Here is a 23,871-nt window from a genome sequence, read left to right on the forward strand (position 1 = left end):
TCCACCGTGCTCGGGATCGCAAGGGTACATATTGCGGGCGGCAGGTAGCCTAGTGGTTAGAGCGTTGGGCCAGTAACCAAAAGGTTCCTAGATTGAATCCCCGAGCTGATAAGGTAAAAATCTGTCTTCTGCCCCTGAACAGAGCCGTTAACCCACTGTTCCTAGGCCATCATTGTAAATAAGAATTTGTTCTTAAGTGACTTGCCCCATTAAATTACAAAAATTAAATATTCAGTTGTGCTGTTGTAGATTTTTTTTAAAGTATTATTTGACCTTTTTTAACCAGGTAGGCCAGTTGAGAACAAGTTCTTATTTACAACTGCGACCTGGTCAAGATAAAGCAAAAGCAGTGCGACAAAAACACAGAGTTAGACAAACAAACGTACAGTCAATAACACGATAGAAAAATCTATGTACAGTGTGTGCAAATGTAGAAGAGTAGGGAGGTAAGGCAATAGATAGGCCATGAGGCAAAATAATTACAATTTAGCATTAACACTGAAGTGATAGATGTCCAGATGATGATGTGCAAGTAGAGATACTGGGGTGAAAAAGAGCAAGAGGGTAAGTAATAATATGGGGATGAGATAGTTGGATATGCTATTTACAGATTGGCTGTGTACAGGTACAGTGATGGGTAAACTGCTCTGACAGCTGATGCTTAAAGTTAGAGAGGGCGATATAAGACTCCAGCTTCAGTGATTTTTGCAATTCATTCCAGTCATTGACAGCAGAGAACTGGAAGGAAAGGCAGCCAAAGGAAGTGTTGGCTTTGGAGATGACCAGTGAAATATACCTGCTGGAGCACATGCTACAGGTGGGTGTTGCTATGGTGTCCAGTCAGCTAAGATAAGGTGGGGCTTTACTTAGCAAAGACTTATAGATGACCTGGAGCCAGTGGGTTTGGCGACGAATATGTAGTGAGGGCCAGCCAACGAGAGCATACAGGTCGCAGTGGTGGGTAGTGTATGGGGCTTTGGTGACAAAATGGATGGCACTGTGATAGACTACATCCAGTTTGCGGAGTAGAGTGTTGGAGGCTATTTTGTAAATGACATCGCCAAAGTTAAGGATCAGTAGGATAGTCAGTTTTACGAGGGTATGTTTGCGACCATGAGTGAAGGAGGCTTTGTTGCAAAATAGGAAACCAATTCTATATTTAACTTTGGATTGGAGATGCTTGATGTGAGTCTGGAAGGAGAGTTTACAGTCTAACCAGACACCTAGGTATTTGTAGTTGTCCACATATTCTAAGTTAGAACCGTCCAGAGTAGTGATGCTAGTCGGGCGGGAAGCAATCGGTTGAAGAGCATGCACTTAGTTTTACTGGCATTTAAAAGCGGTTGGAGGCCACAGAAGGAGTGTTGTATGGCGTTGAAGCTCGTTTGGGGGTTTGTTAGCACAGTGTCCAAAGAGGGGCCAGATGTATACAGAATGGTGTCGTCTGCATAGAGGTGGATCAGAGAATCAACACCAGCAAGAGCGACATCATTGATATATACAACACGCCCTCGATTTGACACACTGAATTCTATCTGAGAAGTAGTTGGTGAACCAGGCGAGGCAGTCATTTGAGATGCCTAGGCTATTGAGTCTGCGAATAAGAATGCCGGGGATTGACAGAGTCGAAAGCCTTGGCCAGGTCCATGAAGACGGCTGCACAGTACTGTCTTTTATCGATGGCGGTTATGATATTTTTTAAGACCTTAGGCTGAGGTGCACCCTTGACCAGCTCGGAAACCAGATTGCATAGTGGAGAAGGTATGATAGGATTCGAAATGGACGGTGATCTGTTTGTTAACTTGGCTTTCAAAGATTTTAGAAAGGCAGGGCAGGATGGATATAATAAGTCTATAACAGTTTGGGTCTAGAGTGTCTCCCCCTTTGAAATAAGACAATCAATAACCAATACAGCAGTAGACAAGGCATATTGACATTAGGGAAAGGCATGTGTAGCAGAGTGATCATAGGGTCCAATGAATAGCTAGGCGAGCTGGAGACACGGCGATTCAGACAGCTAGCAGGCGGGGCTAGCAGATGGGCCTCTGGGGGACGTCGCAATGGAAGAGCCTGTAGAAACCACCTCGGACCGTTACGTCGGCAGACCAGTCGTGATGGATCGGCGGGGCTCCGTGTCAGCAGTGAAGGAGCCCAGGCCAATTGGCAAAAGAGGTATTGTAGCCCAGGAAATGGCCAATGGATCTCTGCTGCTAGCTGGGAGATTGTTTAAGCTCGAGGCTAGCTCCAGGCTAACTGGTGCTTGCTTCAGGACAGAGACATTATCCAGGAGTAGCCACTCGGATAGCAGCTTGCTAGCAGCGATGATCCGGTGTAAAGGTTCAGAGCTTACGGTAGGAATCCGGAGATGGGGTAGAGAAAAAGCAGTCTACCACATCTGTGCAGACTGGCAGGAATTGACCGGGCTGAGGCTGGTTGATGTCCGAGTTAACGGTGATGACCGCTAGCAGTGGTTAACTGACTACTAGCTAGTAGCTAGTTAGCTGGCTAGCTTCTGATTGGGGTTCCGGTTCTAAAGTATGCCACTAACCTGAGGCGGAAGGTAGCCTAGTGGTTAGTGTTGGACAAGTAACCGAAAGGTTGCAAGATCGAATCCCTGAGCTGACAAGGTAAAAATATGTTGTTCTGCCCCTGAACAAAGCAGTTAACCCATTGTTCCTAGGCAGTCATTGAAAATAAGAATTTGTTCTTAACTTGCTTGCCAAGTTAAATGAAGAAAAAATTAAGTATAACAAAATAGCAGATCTGTACCACATTGGGTGAGGCGGGAGAGTATGTTCAGTCTGTAGATGGAAATTGAGATTAAAAATATAGATTAAATGTATATGAAGTAAACAATATATACACGGGACAAGACAAAAACGTCTGACTGTTACACCATGTTGGAATTAGGTAGCTGCCTTCTACTGTTTCTGTGCCAATCGATGTTGATGCTTACGGGAAGTGATGGTGGGACTCTGCCTTTGGCCACGCACTTCAGGATGGCACATTGGAGATTCCACTCCCTCGTCGGTGACAAGGCCTTCCCTTGAGACCCAACCTCATGAGACAGGACGCCAGCTGCCATTGCCAAAGCCTGTAAGGATCTTTAACAAACAATTATCCAGGGCAAGGTTAGTTGTTAAATGCGCCTTTGGGATTCTGGCAGCCCGGTGGAGAATGTATCGGAGAGTGCTTGGTCTCAGCCCCTCAAATATCAATGCCTGCGTGAAGGCCACATATGTTCTCCACAACTACCTGCGGAGGTCATTCCAGGAGCCGTTCCAGATGGAGACAGGCACGCCAAATGGTCACCTACCTGATGTCACCAGGGCAGGTGCCAACATGCCCCCAGACAGGCACTTCAGATGACCACCTACTTGTCATCCCCAGCAGGTGAATTCCCATGGCAGTATGCCGTGGAGTGAAACAGCTCTTTTTAGAACCCCCTAACACTAAGGTTATTTTAAGAACCATAAAATAGCATTTTCCCCCAAATTATTTTACATCTCCTTGTCTCTTTTCATTTGGAAGTTATATTTAAGTGAAATTTGGGAGTAAAGGTGTGTGCATGTAAAAATACAAAAAATTATGTGTAGCCTATAATCTGTAAGAGAACAACAAGAGCATGTATTTTTGGCACAACTGCAGACAGATTCAGGGACTACTCATAAAGCCTAGACATAGTAGGGGAACTTCAGACATGGCCATAAAGAGAGAGAGGGCAGGGCACTGGAGATCTGAGGTTCAGAAAGGAGTGGAGGAGACATGTGTGTCTGAAAAAACTAAAAGTGAATGTGTAGCCACAATACAGGTAAACACACATTTCACCTTTAGTCTTGTAAAAGAAAAACAAGAGCATCTGAATTCTCCTGTGTGTCAGTTTCAATTCCGTCAATTTTCTTGAAATCTATGTACAACTAATAATGAATTGCTGTCCTAAGTATTGAGAAACTACTAACAATGACATAGTAAGTGGAATAAGGACAGTTGGAAAATCCCATTGGAGGAGAAGGTCAAAACAAAAAGTAGACAACTCCTCTTCCTGTCCTTCCTGTGAGCTTGTCTGCTAAATTGACTCCAACTCTGGAGGGGAAGAGAAAAACAACACATACAAGCATTACATAATATAACACCATAAAACGTGAGATTTATGTTAACTAAATACTGCTTGTAAAGTGTACTTAGTGGCATAAATAGTGGAACAGTGTGGTAAAGTTGGTAATTCTTGCTGTTTACTCATGGGATTTGTATTTCAGATCAGAAGATGAATATGACAGGCAAATATTTAGACAGCAAACTGTTTTAGGATATTTTCTAACCCAGAAACAACAGCTATATATTTGCCTCATATTAATCCTTTGATCTGAAATACCAATTAGCCTGTAACTTAGAAGTCCGTCACTGGCCACGGGCAGCATTTGGTTCTATGACGCACGCACGCATACATTCATCACTCCTCCCTGCTCCATTATCAGATAAGGTAACAATGTGGGTCGACACACAAGTTAACTTCTCTGTCTTAGTACATACATTTCACACTTGTGTCAATGTTCATATTTAATATAAGTAATATGTATTATACTTATCTATGTTGTGGATGAGCGCGTTTGTTTGTTCTGTTCCTCTCTCTATCTCTGTAGCTTCCAGGTATGCTGGATAAGGACCCGAGCAAAGGGAATTGGGCTGACTTTGTAGTGCCTGTCCCAAATGGCTCATTAATGTCAATGTGCATATTGAAAGACACTGTCAGTAGTGATATAATGTTGTAAATGTTATGTGGTGATATTGTTTAAAAACGTGTTGCAATGTATATCCTTTAGTATGTTTAGTTAATGGAAAATGTAGGTTTGACGAAGTAATTGCTTAATTAATTAGGGTTAAATATTCTGAGGGGAGGGGCTAGCTCTACAAAAGGAGACTTTCTTTCAGTTCATGGAGAGGCCATTTTGGATGGAGTTGTGAATGGGGCAGCATTGTGTTTAGCTGACCCATAAGGTATACGTTTAATGGTAGTACTGTTGTGTTTGTTCTGGAATCACTATGTAAACAAACACCCTTGCACAGAAGAACTTTTGCGGCTCTGCCATCTATTTTGACAGAGGTTAGGTTTTCCTACCTCTTTGTTAGTCTCCATGTTTCTATCCTCATTACTCTTGTTTGTCTCCACGGCCACATCCTGTTCAAGATCCTCAGGGGTCACTTCCTTGAGGGTCATAATAATCTCAGGTGGTCATAGATCCAGAGGTGATTCCTCCATTTCATAATCTTCCATGGCTGCACTGGTGGTGGTCATACTTGTGGATGATGTAGACGTTATAGAGGGTGTCGCTGCACCGGTGATGGTCGCACTAGTAGATGACATAGAAGGGCTCGCTGCACCAGTGGAGACGGTGATCTCACTTGTAAATGACGTAGAGGGTCTTGATACATCGGTGGCGACAACACTTGTGGATGATGTAAGGGGTCTGGCTTTAAAATTGCCACTCGTTGCCCGAGGCACAATAAATGGATCCAGAAAAGAAAGAATGTGGCAGAAGCGCCAAGGCTGCTGGCCTGAAGCTGCTGACCCAGACCTCCTATCTTTCTCTGCCCTTCTCTCTCTCTCTTTGATACCTGTTCCTGAGTCCTCTCCACTTCCTCCTACAGTCTTCTTCTACATAGACATGAACATGATAAGCCAAACCACTACCTAACATAACTATAGTTTTTATATAGCTATCATGGACATGTCACCTACTGTACACACATGGTTATCTGACAATTATCAGTGGTACAGTAGTATCTACCATCTACCAATTACTATTTATACACACACTCTTTCAAACATGATTATTTGGGCAAGTTAACAGGGGTAGTAACTAGCATAATTTATATTATTTATTACACACACACACACACACACACACACACACACACACATAAGCTAGGTTAGCTAGCTAACTAGCCACATCTAGCACAAGCTCACTACTAAACTGACCTGGCAATCCTACTATCGTGGACAGTTGTCTCCAAGCAGCATTTTTTGTGTTTATGTTCCTGTTGCTGTCAGGTTGTCAAAAAGACACGGTTTTGAGGATACTGCGAACATGATTCTCTCCATGTTTCCAACCGCATGCGACCATCTGCAAAAGATACCTGCATCAGTATAGTTGCCTATCTGCGCAAAATGTTATGCAGCATTGATGCCAGGATGCAGTCGGTGTGTTTATAGCGTAACGTTGGGGAGGTGCATCTGCAACAGTCAGACGCAGATGTGGTTTTCCAACAGCAAGGCTCAATGCAACATGGCAGTGTTGCCATTGTTTCTAAAGTTTTTCTTTGTAATGACGAGTCTCCAACTCCCATATCACACATTCACCAACTGTTAATATACAGTATGTGTGTACATTGTACAATCAATTCAATTGGTGATAGAACCTCAAATCACATACACTTGTACATTGAAGTCTATACACAAGCGTGACTGAAACAGGGAACAACTTTTCTGTGATTCATGTGGTACATTTTTTTATTATTTGAAATAGCACAATAATGATTGGTTGACAATGGCGCTGGCTGCAGGATGAATTTGATGAAGAGCAACTGCAGAAATTTGCAGTCAACTGCAGTCAACTTTATGACCTTTGATCACATGGTTCTTGTAAGATTCACACAGTCATGTAGGCGCAAGTTGGACAGTTTTTATCCCATAATGCAACACACTTTGGAAGATGGAGACTAACGACAGTCACCGACTTGACAAAAGTTATCTGCTTGAACACGCCCAAAATCAATGATGAGTCTGCAGCTTCCAATGGCAATGGCCGTGTTCGAGAGGCTCAACATTGCAATGTATAATGGTAAATTGTGACTGACTGACTGATTTCAAAATAATAATGAGTTGTTACTTATGATGCAAGGTGATTTGTTGATCAGTCAGTCAGCAGTCGACTGCAGTCGTGTTGATGCTCTGGAACATAGCCATTGTATTTATCTCTCCGGAAACATGTGGGATGTTACAAAAGGCAAGGGGATGCATTGGAGGATTCCTCCAACAACCAGACAATATTGTACAATTTTAGTTAATCAGGTCTATGAATTATGTATCTATAGTTTGATATTGTTTATCAACCGCATCAGTGATATATCTGGTGTAGGTGCGCAGGATGCAGGATGTGCACAAAAGGTTTGTGCCAGAGGCTTCCCGGTGTGCCGTAGTACATGTAATAAATGTACATGCTTTAGCCGAAGAGTGGAGAATTTCAAATGGGGGTCACACGTGCACGACACCAGAGCATACTGACAACATGCATATGGAAGGCTACCCAAAGATGCAAGTTGCCTAAAAGTGTTATTTATAATATTAAATAATTCATCACATTTTTAATAAAAGCTATTCATCCTATTCAATTTAGTCATTGAATAAGATGAATTTTATCAAGTCTTGCTTAATGCCTACAGGTAAAGCAGTTCTTAAAAAGTTGTAGCCTTAATTAGTTAGGCTAGATAATTAAAGCCTTGCAGTCTTTTTATTTTTTAAATCATCAATGTATGTCTAGTAAATCACTGTGTGTGTGTTTATTTAATGAAAATAACTCGAAAATATATTGTCATAATTTATTTCACTGGGCCCCAATTTATTTCACTGGGCCCTTTGGCCATTGAAATCCTGAGGCTGGTTGTGTGGGTTAGGATAACTAACTAAGTTGTTGACAACTGTACACAGGGGGATGGGGGCACCTTAATTGGTGAGAATGGGCTCATGGTGGTGGCTGGAGCCATCAATTGGTTTCCATATGATTGATGCCATTCCAGCCATTACTATGAGCGGTCCTCCTCTCAGCACCCTCCACTGCAACTGTAGCATTGTAGGGTCAATCGATCAATAATATAATAATACTCTTAGCAAAGGTGTTTATCTTTCATTTACAATCTGTAGAAACTATGAGAATAGAATGGTTCAGAACTTTTGTGGAACATCACAGCACAGTAGGAAAATATATGGCAATATATGTCAGAAACCAAAACTGGATGGTCTTCAGAGATAGATGGGAGGGGTTGAGGGTAGGCTGGGACTAAAAACAAACAAAGATAACTAATGTAAAATATACTGTCCGTTATATGTATATAGTATGTATATGCTGGAAGTGGAAGCCTAAGTATTGTTTTCCATTAGTTTACTCCAATTAGGGGAGGGTGAGGGGTATATTTAAAATAATATATTTCCCCAAAAAAATATTTTGGGGATTGGAAATGATGCAGACAATGACATTGATAGAAGCTACAATCTATCTGCAATATTAAATAAATAGTAATATATTTATTTAACCCTAACCCCTTTCCTAACCTTAACCTCAGTCTCCTAACCTGCCACGCTATTTTACTTAGCCTGCCATGTTAGTTATCCTAACCTGAGACGTTAGTTATTCTAACCTGCCACGTTAATTATCCTAACATGCTATGTAAACAAATAAGGGCTGCATTCATTACGTTTTTACGTTCTGGAACACACAGGTACAGACACATGCATAAGCACACACACGCGTACATTGTAATATTGTTGTATAGTGGTATTATACATTTTGTATTGTAGATATGTAGTGGTGTAATAAGTGATGAATATGATGTACTGTTTTATGTGTGATGTAAGTGCCTTAATGTGATTGGACCCCAGCTGCTGTAATGGGGATACCGAATAAATACAAATACAATTGAACAGAAATGGTGCTGTACTGAACGACCAGTTGAAAAACTGAGAGGGGTTGGGTATCGCTGTCAGCATGGCCACTGCCCATTAAATACGTTACTCGTTACTTCAAGCGACACCCACCAAACCAGAACAAACGTACCTCTCAGTCTGCTCAAGAACGTACACGAACGTTTTGTGGAACCATGTAGTCCAGTACAAACCGTTCCGCAACGCAGAAAAAGTTCAAGCGACCTGAATGCACATCATCTATGTCGAGAAACCATCAGTTTCCATAACACTGGAACTGCCCAATGGCAGGTATCAATTGGCGTTTACTGATATGAGGGAACACCCACACCAAGAAACGCCTGGAATTTCGGTCTGCAATTACACCATTTTCCCCAGGTGAATGAGACATAAAGGTAACCAGGAAACACTGTGACGCGGTGAGTTGGCCTCGGGCAATAAATCATTTTATTTTACTGCTAGTCAGTGTACTAAATTGTATTCCAGTCCAAAGACCAGGTTTGACAAGTGTTTGGGAAATGAGTCAAACTTTCTAGGATCCAATTCATGATGTGAGAAAATTCATTCGAACCGCAATGGAATATGAGCGCAAAAATATAACTTTGACATTTTATTTGATAACAAAATGATTTAGTGCGATTAACCCGGGAGTCTTCACAATGGACATTCGAGAGAATTGTTTTTTGTGTTGTCAGACTGTTTTCCCGTGTTTTAATAGACCACGGTCAGATTCAGAGTCGGCGACTGAAAAGAGAGAAATCTTTGTGATTAAAAATGATCACGCGCAGGGTCCCCAAAACAGGGTTTTGCCACCTATACCCCTTGAGAAACCGGGATACGTTTATATCGCTCTCTATGATTATACCGCCCGAACAGTGGAGGACTTGAGCTTCAGTGCTGGGGACAAGTTAGAAGCTTTGGAAAAAAGTGCTGGCGATTGGTGGTACGCAAAAGCGCTCACTGGGATTTCAGCCGCCAAGATGGGTTACATTCCAGCCAATTATGTGGCACCTGTGGAGAGTCTGGACGCTGAGCCGTAAGTAGCCTACAGTCACACAATTATGCACTGTATGAATTGTTCTGTTGAAATGCTTGACATACTGTATGTAGTAGGCTATACTAGACCAGAACAGCAACCGGTAAAGTTTGAAGAATGACGGTGTTTCTATGGCTTCATTCAAAGAAGTGAAGAGAACTGAAAAGGCTACAGAAAAGTACATTGTATCATTCTTCAGTTATACAGTAGGGTAGCCTATTCAAATTCAGTCGACATCACTAAATCATCTTTACTTATTATGGATATTGGGTTACTTGTTGCCAGAATAAAAGCAGTATTGGCATAGACTCCCACACAGACTTGATGCATGTTCCAAAGGGGCTTATTTACCCTTGGTCCTACTGATCACTTTACCATAATATTTTTGAAGGGGACACTAGCGTACACACTTCTGTTGTGGTTATTTGATTAACCACCATAACTGACCTGTTGTTATCCCTTAAACAACTGGACCATACCAAGATGGATTTGGCAAATATTTGCATACATTCACAGTTAATGAGAATGAGCATGTTCTAGAGTCTAGATACTTTGGTACATTCTGGTGTGTTTATATTATGGCAATTGAAATAATTGCTACGGCCAGAGTTGTGGAATATGATGAGTCACAATGTTGGTGGTTAATGGATTAATGTCTGTGCTTTATGGATTCATATAATCTAGTTTTAGGTAAGGCCTCAGATTTGGGTGACTACTCCTTAACAAACACATGATACGACTAACCAGCTGTTGACAGGCTACAGTAATGTAATTGTTTTGAAAATGGTAAAGCACTAGTTTGGTTTAATGCAGGTCTACTTTGGATATTGTGAACAGATTTGGTCAATAGGCAAATGCCACGCTATTGGTGCCGTTGCATGTGTGTAGACCTAAGTGGGAGGTCAAACTGGTTAATGATTGTCAATGACCAGGAAGTACAATGGATTAGTTAATAATTCCCCAGATCACAGAGGAAAATGCATCTGGAAAATGCAGAGGTCCAACCCTAAAAATATGAATAGTTCATGTAGCTGTTTCATACTGTGTTTACAACTGTGTGTAGCATCAAAACACCATACAAGTGTACTGGTTAAATATAGAAAGAAACTGGTTTAGCAAGGCAATTGCACTTGGCATGACATGACCGAGAGTGAAATGTCACTTTGTCGAAACCAAACACTCTGGGTTTCTTGGTGAAGGTGAATGTTTTGTTGACACTTTGGAATCATGGAACGGGTACCATTCATAAGTAAATGAGCTTTTCAAGAGGAAAATAATTTAGCTTACGATACCCTATTTATCAATGCCTTTTTGAGACAAAATGATTCTTATGGAAATTAGGTGTCCATCTTCTGAACGACGTCAGTACTCTTGGCTGTGACTTACCCATGTTGTCGTCTTATCCTGTTGATCTTCCCCATGAAATAGCTTTCCGTTCAGCTGCAATCACGTTTTTCCATATTTTTTTTCACACTGTCTCTGACTGGAAAAATCTTGAGGGTTTTGTCTTGGTAATTAGGAGTAGTTTCCCTGAAGTATCAGAGTGGCTCATATACACTGTACGTAACCTGATTAGTGGATGTGTAGAGTACGGTACCAATGCAGCTGTTAAAAAAATAAATAATAAGAAATGTTTAAATCTCTATCAAATCATTTCAGGGTAACAATTAAGTGCCTTACTGTGATGTGTTTTCTATTAATTGTTTTAAAAAATAACAGTAATTTCTCATGCAAGATTTTTGCTAGGACTCTCTGGGATTGGTCACAGTGGGGAGGGGAAAACTAGATGTTATTGGCAGAGGATTGGAACTTTTTTTTCTTATTGATTTATTAACTCATTTACCGCCTGGTGATTTTAAAGTGTATTTTTTTTAATGGATCCTTTATTTAACTAGTCAAATCAGTTAAGAACAAATTCTTATTTACAATGACAACCTACTGTTCCTAGGCGAACTGCCTTGTTCAGGGGCAGAATGACAGATTTATTTTACCTTGTCAGCTTGGGGATTCGATCTAGCAACTGTTTGGTAACTGGCCCAATGTTCTAAGCATTAGGCTACCTGCCACCCCCAGTTATGGCCTATCTGGTGACATCACCTGGTAGGCCAAAACAGGCTGACATTTCAAGCTGCCTTTTCAAACAGCTCTTACACCAGAAATAGCATATTCATCAATTTCACAGTAATATTCCAACCTCCATAGTGTAGCGATGTATATGAAAACCACAGTTTTGACAGGACTGGGCCTTTAAGCTTATTGATTACATCCACATTGGCCATTTATTTTTTATAGGATTCATATTATATTCAATGTAGTATGGTACATCCCATTTTGACCAAACCACTTTCTAACAATGATTTAGACATGAGGAATCCAAAGAAATGGTCAAAAGCCTCCCACAGACCCTCCACATCCAAGTCAATGGCACCTAATATTAGCATGTTCATGAATCACACTTCCTGTTAAAATCATCCTAAAGTATCTAAAACTTGATTGTGTAACTCAATGATGTTACTTATAGATGATCTGGATATGAAGCATGCCAATGCTAATATATAGGTGTCAGGTAAACAACCAAGGCATGGGTTGCTGTCATACTTTGATACTGCTGTTGTGTTGTTTCTTCCTGTTCTGGTATACAGATGGTACTTTGCAGACACCAAGAGACTGGATGCTGAGAAGCTGCTTCTGTCAGAGGGAAACCAGCATGGAGCCTTCCTCATTAGACACTGTGAGAGTCAGAAAGGAGAGCTCTCACTCTCAGGTAAATCTCAGCCTCATGTCCTTGAACTTGTTGCATCTGCAAGAGACTACAGGTCAAACCTGTATACTACCATAGATGTACACAGATCAGTATACTCACAATGCTGATATTAGGTTTAGAATGACTTTGTAATGTCTGTTTATTTTTTGTTCAGGAATGCATTTTATGGTTTTATTGTGATCAATCTATTTCTATTACTGGTATGAGAACGGAACTCGATGCACAAAAAACACACGTTGTTTCCTCATTCCTGAACAATCCCCAATTTGTTCTGTGTAAATCAGTTTCTCATAGTCCACTGAAGGGATTGAAGGTTCAAGGTCTTAAAGTAAACAAACGTATACCTCTGCTCTCAAAGAGACTGATAACATCACCTAGAACCACATGAGTCTAGCTGGCCATTCCCTGTCAGTCTGACAGAAACAGTCCCTTGATTATACATTAACAGTTGGTTGTAAACTTAGTCTCTGCAGAAGCAATAATGGCATAGCAACCTGATTACAGGAAAGTACAATTCTGTTCCTATCAGCCTCTACTACTTTACATGTTTATAATTTGTGATTTGATGTTCCAACATTTCTCACTACAGTGCCTTCAGAAAGTATTCATACCCCTTGACTTATTCCACATTTAATTGTTATAGCCCGAATTCAACATTTATTAAATAGTTTTTCTTCTCATACAATAAACCATAATGACAAAGTGAAAACATATTTTTAGACTTTTTATTTTTATTTTTTACATTTATTGAAAATGAAATACAGAAATATCAAATTTTACATGAGTATTCACACCCCTGAGTCAATACTTTGTAGAAGCACCTTTGGCATCGATTACATTTGCACATGAATCTTTTTAAAAAATCTTCAAGCTCTGTCAAATTGGTTGTTGATCATTGCTAGACAACCATTTTCAGGTCTTGGCATAGATTTTCAAGTAGATGTAAGTCAAAGCTGTAACTCGGCCACTCAGAAACATTCACTGTCTTCTTGGTGAGCAGCTTGTGTGGATTTGGCCTTGTGTTTTGGGTTATTGTCCTGCTGAAGGTTGAGATCATCTATCCACTGTCTGGTGGAAAGCAGACTGAACTAGGTTTTCCTCTAGGATTTTGCCTGTGCGTAGCTCCTTTATGTTTATTTTTTAAATCTGGAAATATTCCCCAGCCCTTAACGTGTACAAGCAAACTCATAGCATGATACAGTCACCACTATGCTTGAAAATAAGGAGAGGTACTCAGTAATGTATTGGATTTGCTGCAAACATAACACTTTGTATTCAGGACCAAAAGTTAATTGCTTTGCCACATTTGTTGCAGTGTTACTTTAGTGCCTTGTTGCAAACAGGAAGCATGTTTTAGGATATTTTTTATTCTGTACAGGCTTCCTTTTCACTCTGTCAATTAGGTTACTATTGTGAAGTAACTACAATGTTGTTGATGCATCCTCAGTTTTCTGCTATCGCAGCCTTTCATTTCTAACTGTTTTAAAGTCACCATTTGCCCCATTGTGAAATCACTGAGTGGTTTCCTTCTGCTCCGGCAACTTGAGTTGGGAAGGATGTGTGGATCTGTATACTGTATATATATTTTTTCTACCAATGGGTGTCGTTCTTTGTGGCATTGGAAAACCTCCTAGGTCTTTGTGGTTGAATCTTTGTTTGAAGTTCAGGGCTGGACTGCGGGACCTTAAAGATACATTTATGTGTGGGGTACAGAGATGAGGTAGTCAATCGACACTTATTGCACACGGTGAGCCCATGCAACTTATGTGACTTGTTAAGCAAATTTTTACTCCTGAACTTACTTAGGTTTACTATGTAAAAGGGGTTGAATACTTGGACTAAACATTTCAGCTTTAAATTTGTAAACAATTTTTATATATATATATATAATTCCACTTTGACATTATGGGGTATTGTTTGTAGGCCTTTGACCCCCCCCTTAATCCATTTTAAATTCAGGCTGAAACACAACAATGTGGAAAAAGTGAATGGATGTGTATGATGAAAATACCTGAGTTTTGGCTCAGGTACAGCAGATATATATATATATATATATATATATATATACACATATACACAAATTGATGCTTGGAGTCAAAGTATCTATGTAATATCGTCCAAAAATATTGCCATTTTCTTCCCACCTCACTATTTCTAATGGTACATTAATTATGTAATGTTTGAATGTCTAGACAAAATACATAAGTTCAGTCAAATCACCCAAAATAGGGTTTTTAATGTGGTCAGCCCTGGGTTAAGTAATTTATGTCATAACGGCCATGTACTGTACACATTTCAATATCATAATTTCCCTATTCATTTACAATTCGGCACAGATTAGCATGACCATAGTTGATTTTGCTGTTTTCAGTATTGTGCCCTTATGCTTTTGCATGTATCTTTCAGTATTGGACAGGGACAAAGTGAAGCACTACAAGTTAAGGAAGGTGGACACTGGAGGCTACTATGTGTCAAGATCTAGGACCTTTCTGACTCTGAGGGAGTTAGTGGAACACTATTCCAAACTGGAGGATGGTCTCTGTGTGCGTTTGCTTGAGCCATGTAAAAAGGTATTTACTTTCTTTTAACTATCATGTGACTGTGATTAAGTACATTTGTTTAGCAACCCTTTTGATCTGAATTCAAGAACCAAAACATTGCCTGGCAAATTTGCTAAAGATATCTAGTTGACAGAAACACCCTTCAAATATTGGGGATAATGCATTATCCTGATAATTTTCAGTGTCAACCATATACACTCACTTGCCAGTTTATTATGTACACCAATCTAGTACTGGGTCGGACCCCCCCTTTGCCTCCAGAACAGCCTGAATTCTCCAGGCATTCTACAAGGTGTCGGAAACATTCCACAGGAATGTTGGTTCATGCTGAAGCAACGGCATCACACCGTTGCTGTAGATTAGACAGAGGTACATTCATGCTGCGAACACCCCGTTCCTTTTCATCCCAAAGATGCTTTATTGGGTTGAGGTCTGTGGGCTGCACAGGCCACTCAAGTAAACTGAACTTGCTCTCATGTTCCAGGTGATATTTTTCCACTCAATTGTCCAGTGTTGGTGTTCACGTGCCCACTGGAGCCGGTTTTCTTGTTTTTAGCTGATAGTAGTAAAGCCCCGTGTGGTCGTCTGTTGCAGTAGCCCATCTGTGACAAGGATCGATGAGTTGTGCATTCCAAAATGTTGTTCTCCACACCACTGTTGTACTGCTGCTTTATTTGTCTGTTTGTGGGTGTGTTTCGGTTAACACTGGGGCGCAGAAATCCCAGGAGGGCAGCCATCTTTGAGATACTGAATCCGGCCCGCCTGGCACCGACGATCATATCGTGCTCCGTCGCTTAGGTCATTCGTTTAGCCTATTTCTAACGTCCAATCGAACAGTAACTGAATGCCTGTCTGTCTGCTTTATGTAGCAGGCCACCTGACTCAGTCAGTAGGAGCGATCATTTTTCGTGAATGGGGTGGCATAACAAATAAACTGGCAGATGAGTGTTTAGCGCCATCAACCGTTCACGAAGGACAATAGAACAACAGTAATGTGGTTTTACTGAAATATAGAGAGGACAGTTTGTCAGGTCTGTTCTGACTCTTCTTATGGTATAAATGTTGCCTCTCTCTCTCCTGTCAGACGGAGGCTCCTCAAACCCACGGTCTGTCCTACAACACAGCCGACCACTGGGAGATTGACCGGTCGTCTGTCAAACTGTTGAATAAACTGGGCGCTGGACAATTTGGAGAAGTCTATGAAGGCATCTGGAACGACACCACTTCAGTAGCAGTGAAGACCCTGAAACATGGTAAATGGCCTGTTTTGCACGAGCACTGGATTCAAACCCAGAAAATCACTATTTCAAATCTATGATTATCTTCCATTATTTTATTTATATATGCGTATACAGTTGAAGTTTACATACACTTAGGTTGGAGTCATTAAAACTAACATTTTAGAATAATGCTATACCCTAAGAAAAGGGGTCTGAACATTTTCTGAAGGCACTGTATGTGTGATAGATCTATATATATACACACACACACACACACACACACACACACACACACACACACACACACACACTACCGTTCAAAAGTTTGGGGTCTCTTAGAAATGTTCTTGTTATTGAAAGAAAAGCAAAATAATTTGTCCATTAAAATAACATCAAATTGATGCAAAATACAGTGTAGACATTGTTAATGGTGTTAATCATTATTGTAGATGGAAATGGCTTTTTAAAATATATATTTTTTTAATGGAATATCTACATAGCCATACAGAGACCCATTATTATGAAAAACAACTATTTAATCTAAGGTAAGATAACATTGCAGCCGGTGCTACTGTGCAGTACAACTCCTCATGTACATGTTATTCTCCTAGGCTCCATGGACGCTAAGGACTTCCTACAGGAGGCCCAGATCATGAAGAAACTGCGGCACCCCAAACTGATCCAGCTCTATGCTGTGTGTACTGTGGAGGAACCCATCTACATCATCACAGAGCTCATGAAGAATGGCAGTCTGCTGGACTACCTTCAGAGTAAGAACACTGTTGTATTGCATTATAACCTACCCACGTAAAAGCCCACCGCACCTTCCTTTTTAATGGGATGTTTAGATTAGAACACCATCTCAATGTGCCTACTGTAGCAAGAGTTTAAATAAGGTGCAGAAGTTGAACTTGTATTATGTGTGTTATGGGGAAGTGAAAGTTTGGCAACAATCAAAGTGATACAAAGTGATGTTTTTTATTTTATTTCAATGTGGCCCTTTATCTACTTCTCCGGAATCAGATGAACTTGTCGATACATAAAAATGGTATCTGCGTTTGAAGGAAGTTTCTAACTATCATTAGTGCAATGACTGGAAGTCTATGGGTATCTGCTAGTATACTAGTAAATACCGATAGACTTCCAGTCATTGCGCTATCTGTAGTTAGCATTGGCTCACAAAACTACCTCTAACTTCCTTCATAATTGACACAGAGACGTATGACATGTGACCACAGGACCATGTCTGGCTGACGTGTGCCATGCTATGGACTAGCAACACGTGTAAAATTTGAAGGAGATAATTCAAGCAACCTGCTTTGTGCCATCTCCTCTCCTTTAGCTGTGCTACACCACAAAATGCTGATCTTTGTGGTTTAGCATGATTGTGATTGTAATGGTGTTTAACACTATTGCTACTGGGGCGGCAGGTAGCCTAGTGGTTAGTGTTTGACTAGTAACCGAAAGGTTGCAAAATCGAATCCCAGAGCTGACAAGGTAAAAATCTGTCATTCTGCCCCTGAACAAGGCAGCTAACCTACTGTTCCCCGGGCGCCGATGACGTGGATGTCGATTATGGCAGCCCCCCACATCTCTGATTCAGAGGCGTTGGGTTAAATGCGGAGACACATTTCAGTTGAATGCATTCAGTTATACAACTGACTAGGTATCCCCATTTCCCTTACATAATTACATGCATTTCATCATTGCTCTAAATGAGTGCATTGAATTCCATCTATATTTACCAGTTGCATTGCTAGATTATCTGATGTCCACTCGCATGACAGATGCTGTGCCATTGCGTGAAAGATGCAGTAACATTGCCTGTCAGAGTGATGGTCCCCCTTTTGAGGTGGTCATATGAAATTGATGTTTGTGGCCCTGAGACTGTCTGCATTGCATCCCCCATATTTCACCAGTCTTTTACGAACTCATTTTTTGGGAACTAAACTTCGGAAATGTTTACAAAGAATCGCATAGTCATACTTTTGCTTACACACTCCGTTACGGCGAATATTTGTTTGTTATTCAAGTGAAAAACATCTAGACGTAGTACTATACAATTTTACGGTAGTACTCATCTTTAATGAGATGCCTGTTTTTCTCATCCTGGTCCTTTCCTTCCCTCTGTTAAAAAGAAAAATGCTATTGCAACCTCTTTGCAATAAGGAATTGAGACCAAAAGCTCGAAGATTCAAGTGTTTAATACCAAGGATACAGTCAGCTGAGTGCGTACATTTAGAAAGATCACAACACATTTTATACTCTTCCCTTGTAGGCATCACCTCTCCAGCTATGCATTTTATGACCCCAGTGAGTTTCCCTCCTTTCCCCTGTGGAATGTCCATGGTCCTCTCTTTGTTTAGTCAGAATCACACCCTGTCCTTCTGTTCTGGGCCTGACCCTGCTCTCTGATCGTAGGCAATTTCCTCTTATCTGATTAGGTCTTTTTTTTTTTTTAATTAGCATACACACAGTTCCATGGCCTAAACTCCATTCATACTCACAGTAATCATTCACTACACAGGATACAAACTAACTACAGTTTAACTTGAAACATGTTACGTTTTGACAGAATCCAATAGTTCTTCCTCCAAGGACATGGGTATGAAGCTTGGTGTCTCGGACCAGATAGAGATGGCTGCTCAGGTGGCTTCTGGGATGGCCTACCTGGAGCAGCAGAACTACATCCACAGAGACCTGGCGGCACGCAACGTTCTGGTGGGAGAAAACAACGTCTGCAAGGTGGCTGACTTCGGACTCGCCAGAGTCTTCATGGTCGGTATCTCTTTATTTTTCTAAGAAAAACAAGGAGGGACTTGACTGTTTGTCAACCTTTCAGCACTAAGGTGTTACTCAAGACCAGTCTCAATTTCTTTATTTTGAAGACATGACACCAAACTGTGGGAAGTCCACAACAATGATTAATTCTACTCTTTAAAGCCCATTGAATATTTTTTTGTTTTGTTGCCATTTTAGATGGAGAGTGAGAATGTGTATGAAGCCAAAGAGGGAACTAAGTTTCCTGTGAAATGGACCGCCCCTGAAGCCATCCATGGCAACAAGTTCACCATCAAGTCTGATGTGTGGTCCTTCGGCATTCTGCTGTATGAGATCATGACCTTCGGTCAGATGCCCTATGCGAGTAAGACATAATAACATGTTCTTCTCTTTGGTAGGAAAGCTTATCAAATCAGTCAGTGTTAATCCTGTAATTTACTACCATGGAATGTTGTGAGTGAGGAGCATGCCCTCTGGTTAACAGTTAAAAATGTATCTGGCACCTGTTCATCACCTGGTACAACTTGCATGCAACCTGCCATTGCAGTTGATTGTCCAGAGAGTGTTTCCAGCCTAGACTGACCCAACATGTACTTTAGCAGTACTAGTGTATGTTTTTGCATATCCTAGGTTTCATTGTGTGACATCAGTATCATAATAATTATCCCTTCTGTTACTGTTCCAGCCATGACCAACTACCAGGTGGTCCAACGTGTGCCCACGGGTTACAGGATGCCCTGCCCACCAAACTGTCCCAAGGTGATGTATGAGATCATGTCTGACTGCTGGAAGGACAATGAGAATGACAGACCCACCTTCGAAACCCTGCAGTGGAAGCTGGAGGACTTCTTTGACCTGGATGTGACCTCTTACGATGATGCCAACCGTTACTAGTACTGCGTTGTATTGAGTGTTCAATGATGCTCTCCTCATACTCATAGCAAGAGTCAGCAGAGGAAAGTACAGTATGTCCACTGTCACAGGTAATATAATCATATGCCTAAGATAAATGGCATTTCATTCTCCCAACAGTTAGTATCCAGAATGCAGGTGCTATTGATTTTAGCATAGTTGAACCGTCTACTTCCTGATCACATTATGGTTGGATATGTATTTGTTAGGATTATATTATGAGGTTGAACACGTGTGACCACAAACGGTTTGATGAGAATGTTGTATGTGGAGGTTTTATTTGGCTGCTTGTGTATCGTTGTCGTGACTACGATGGGGAATCCTCTATTGGAACCGTTTGACACTCCCGCTAGTTTTGATTTGTTTGCCAATTTAATGCACTTTTTAAGTGGGTTTTACTGAGGGTGACATCTCATATCCAGCTAAACTCACTAGACACACTGGCCGAAGTCAAAACCCTGTCCATGGCCCGGTCGAGCTTCCAGAACAGCCGCTGTTCTCAGGTGAGCCTGACCGAACTATCAAGCCGGGCAAACCGGTTCTGTGTTCACTCTGCATAGCAGTCATTCTTCCACTACACTGGTTGGCTGCCAAGTATTTATCAGGAGTCTCCTGTAAGGATGTGCTTGAGTCACGTTCACTAAGAAGTATTTGTTTTATCTACGTCTCTGAAGCATAGTGAGTGATCTGTTATCTCTGAGCACTTATCAATACACACACCATAGGAATGAGAGGATAATGTAGTTAGAATATGTTCACATAAATTGTAGATTTGATTCTGACTGGACAGAATTGGATTTGAATTCGATTGAACCTTACTGTGCAGTCACCAATGTCTGATCTTATAGTGGGGATACTGTTATTCTGCAATAGGACCTGGAACTTAATAACTGGAAAGACTGCTTGCTCGCCACACCTCAGTGACCATGTTGATTTGAATTATGAACTGGTATTTTATGGCTCAATGACTGAAAGTAAGTTTTTACACTGGACTTGTTTGATGAGACTGGAATTGTACAAGTGCTTGTTGATCATGTCTTGTTCTGATCATTTTGTGCAATGTTTTTAAAACATTTGAACAATGTCTAATTGGTCGTAACCTGTCAGTGTACACTTGATCAGAAAAATGAAAATATTTATTTAATTTTGTTCATTGTAAGATTAATTTAATGTTACATTTGAAGCATAAGAATAATTTAAATTTAGCTATTTCATTTTTCATATGACATTAGTTTTAATTATTAATCTGGGGTGAGTCTACGTAATACTATTAATAAACGGTAGCATCATTGTGTGCCATCCCTAGTTCTGAATAGCTGAGTTAATTTAGTTAATAATCATTTAGAATTATTTGTTTAACATATGTTGCCAAATGATTTGGTCAAGGGACACTGAATCCTCTGTGATATTTTCTGTTTTCTAATAAATTATAGTTATAATCCAAAGCGATGGTCATTTCTATCTGATTCCTGAAGTGTAATTTGCCATAATGGCCACACGATGGTGCTAACATTCTCCTAGTGCTTAGAGTAACTTTGCCTTGCTGTGACATGAAATCAGTTGTAAATATGCCACATCAGGTTATCAAATAACTCATCTATAACTAAACCAAGCCATTTAAAGGATTCTGAATAGCTCTCCATAATATAACAGGTTTCCAGTAGTCCTAAATATTGAATAGGTTTCCTCAGTGTTCATGCTGAAATCCCAGTTTGTATTAATTTGTTCAAAACGGTCAACTGTGTGTTCCCTGCATAAAAAAAAATAGGGCTGCCGGAAGCCTCATAAATGCTCTGTGCATTCCAAATTGCACTTTATACCCTGTACAGGCTCTGGTCAAAGGTAGTGCACTATATAGGAAATATGGTGCCATTTGGGACACAGAGGCTGTCATTGCCACATTGACCCCAGTAGCCTCTGACTCCTCATGAATATCCTATTCCATAGATTGCATTTGTAAATCTAAGAATGTATGATATCCATGTTATGACATCATATAGTTACAGCAAGTGGGGGATATACAGTGGGGCAAAAAAGTATTTAGTCAGCCACCAATTGTGCAAGTTATCCCACGTAAAAAGATGAGGCCTGTAATTTTCATCATAGGTACACTTCAACTATGACAGACAAAATGAGGGGGAAAAAATCCAGAAAATTACATGGTAGGATTTTTAATTAATTTGCAAATTATGGTGGAAAATAAGTATTTGGTCACCTACAAGCAAGATTTCTGGCTCTCACAGACCTGTAACTTCTTCTTTAAGAGGCTCCTCTGTCCTCCACTTGTTACATGTATTAATGGCACCTGTTTGAACTTATCAGTATAAAAGACACCTGTCCACAACCTCAAACAGTCACACTCCAAACTCCACTATGGCCAACACCAAAGAGCTGTCAAAGGACACCAGAAACAAAATTGTAGACCTGCACCAGGCTGGGAAGACTGAATCTGCAATAGGTAAGCAGTTTGGTTTGAAGAAATCAACTGTGGGAGCAATTATTAGGAAATGGAAGACATACAAGACCACTGATAATCTCCCTCGATCTGGGGCTCCACGCAAGATCTCACCCCGTGGGGTCAAAATGATCACAAGAACGGTGAGCAAAAATCGTGAGATTTTGAGTGAAAACCTCCTTCCATCAGCAAGGGCATTGAAGATGAAATGTGGCTGGGTCTTTCAGCATGACAATGATCCCAAACACACCACAAGGGCAACGAAGGAGTGGCTTCGTAAGAAGCATTTCAAGGTCCTGGAGTGGCCTAGCCAGTCTCCAGATCTCAACCCCATAGATAATCTTTGGAGGGAGTTGAAAGTCCGTGTTGCCCAGCAACAGCCCCAAAACATCACTGCTCTAGAGGAGATCTGCATGGAGGAATGGGCCAAAATACCAACAACAGTGTGTGAAAACCTTGTGAAGACTTACAGAAAATGTTTGACCTCTGTCATTGCCAAAAAAGGATATATAACAAAGTATCGAGATAAACTTTTGTTATTGACCAAATACTTACTTATTTTCCACCATCATTTGCAAATAAATAAATAAAAAATCCTACAATGTGATTTTCTGGATTTTTTTCTTTCTCATTTTGTCTGTCATAGTTGAAGTGTACCTATGATGAAAATTACAGGCCTCTTATCTTTTTAAGTGGGAGAACTTGCACAATTGGTGGCTGACTAAATACTTTTTTGCCCCACTGTATATACAGTTGAAGTCAGAAGTTTACATACACAATAGCCAGCTACATTTAAACTCAGTTTTTCACAATTCCTGACATTTAATCCTAGTAAAAATCCCTGTCTTAGTTCAGTTAGGATCACCATTTTATTTTAAGAATGTGAAATGTCAGAATAATAGTAGAGATTAATTTCAGCTTTCATTTCTTTCATCACATTCCCAGTGGGTCAGAAGTTTACATACACTCACTTAGTATTTGGTAGCATTGCCTTTACATTTTTTAACTTGGGTCAAACGTTTCGGGTAGCCTTCCACAAGTTCCCCACAATAAGTTGGGTGAATTTTGGCCCCTTCCTCCTGACAGAGCTGGTGTAACTGAGTCAGGTTTGTGGGCCTCCTTGCTCACACACGCTTTTTCAGTTCTGCCCACACGTTTTCTATGGGATTGATGTCAGGGCTTTGTGATGGCCACTCCAATCCTTGACTTTGTTGTTCTTAAGCCATTTTGCCACAACGTTGGAAGTATGCTTGGGGTCGTTGTCCGTTTGGAAGACCCATTTGCGACCAAGCTTTAACTTCCTCACTGATGTCTTGATGTTGCTTCAATATATCCACATATTTTCCCGCCTCATGACGCCATCTATTTTGTGAAGTGCACCAGTCCCTCCTGCAGCAAAGCACCCCCACAACATGATGCTGCCACCCCAGTGCTTCACGGTTGGGAT

The 23,871-nt window shown here is 40.7% G+C and overlaps 2 protein-coding genes across 3 annotated transcripts in view; one reads left to right on the forward strand and one right to left on the reverse strand.

Annotated features, from left to right (window-relative positions):
- LOC112250054 (5'-nucleotidase domain-containing protein 1) overlaps positions 1 to 4,692 on the reverse strand; it is an 88,148-nt gene extending 83,456 nt beyond the window's left edge. Inside the window, exon 1 of the mRNA XM_024419889.2 lies at positions 2,957 to 4,692. Within this exon, the coding sequence (XP_024275657.1) occupies positions 2,957 to 3,085 (129 nt within the window). The 5' untranslated portion in view covers positions 3,086 to 4,692. The remainder of the gene's footprint in view (positions 1 to 2,956) is intronic.
- Positions 4,693 to 8,816: 4,124 nt separating this feature from the next.
- Positions 8,817 to 21,414, forward strand: LOC112250055 (tyrosine-protein kinase FRK). 2 transcript variants are annotated; one of them, XM_024419893.2, is made up of 9 exons: positions 8,821 to 9,114; positions 9,572 to 9,731; positions 12,374 to 12,495; positions 14,902 to 15,065; positions 16,141 to 16,309; positions 16,888 to 17,046; positions 18,852 to 19,054; positions 19,256 to 19,421; positions 19,743 to 21,414. In XM_024419893.2, the coding sequence occupies exons 2-9, from the start codon at positions 9,676 to 9,678 to the stop codon at positions 19,949 to 19,951; spliced, it is 1,248 nt and encodes a 415-aa protein (XP_024275661.1). In that variant the 5' UTR covers positions 8,821 to 9,114; positions 9,572 to 9,675; the 3' UTR covers positions 19,952 to 21,414. The 2 variants fall into 2 exon arrangements, with proteins under 2 accessions (XP_024275660.1, XP_024275661.1); XM_024419892.2 differs by having other exon boundaries at positions 8,817 to 9,731.
- Positions 21,415 to 23,871: the final 2,457 nt, after the last annotated feature.

Source organism: Oncorhynchus tshawytscha, linkage group LG05 (genome assembly GCF_018296145.1).
Source record: "Oncorhynchus tshawytscha isolate Ot180627B linkage group LG05, Otsh_v2.0, whole genome shotgun sequence".
NCBI classification, from domain to species: domain Eukaryota; kingdom Metazoa; phylum Chordata; class Actinopteri; order Salmoniformes; family Salmonidae; genus Oncorhynchus; species Oncorhynchus tshawytscha.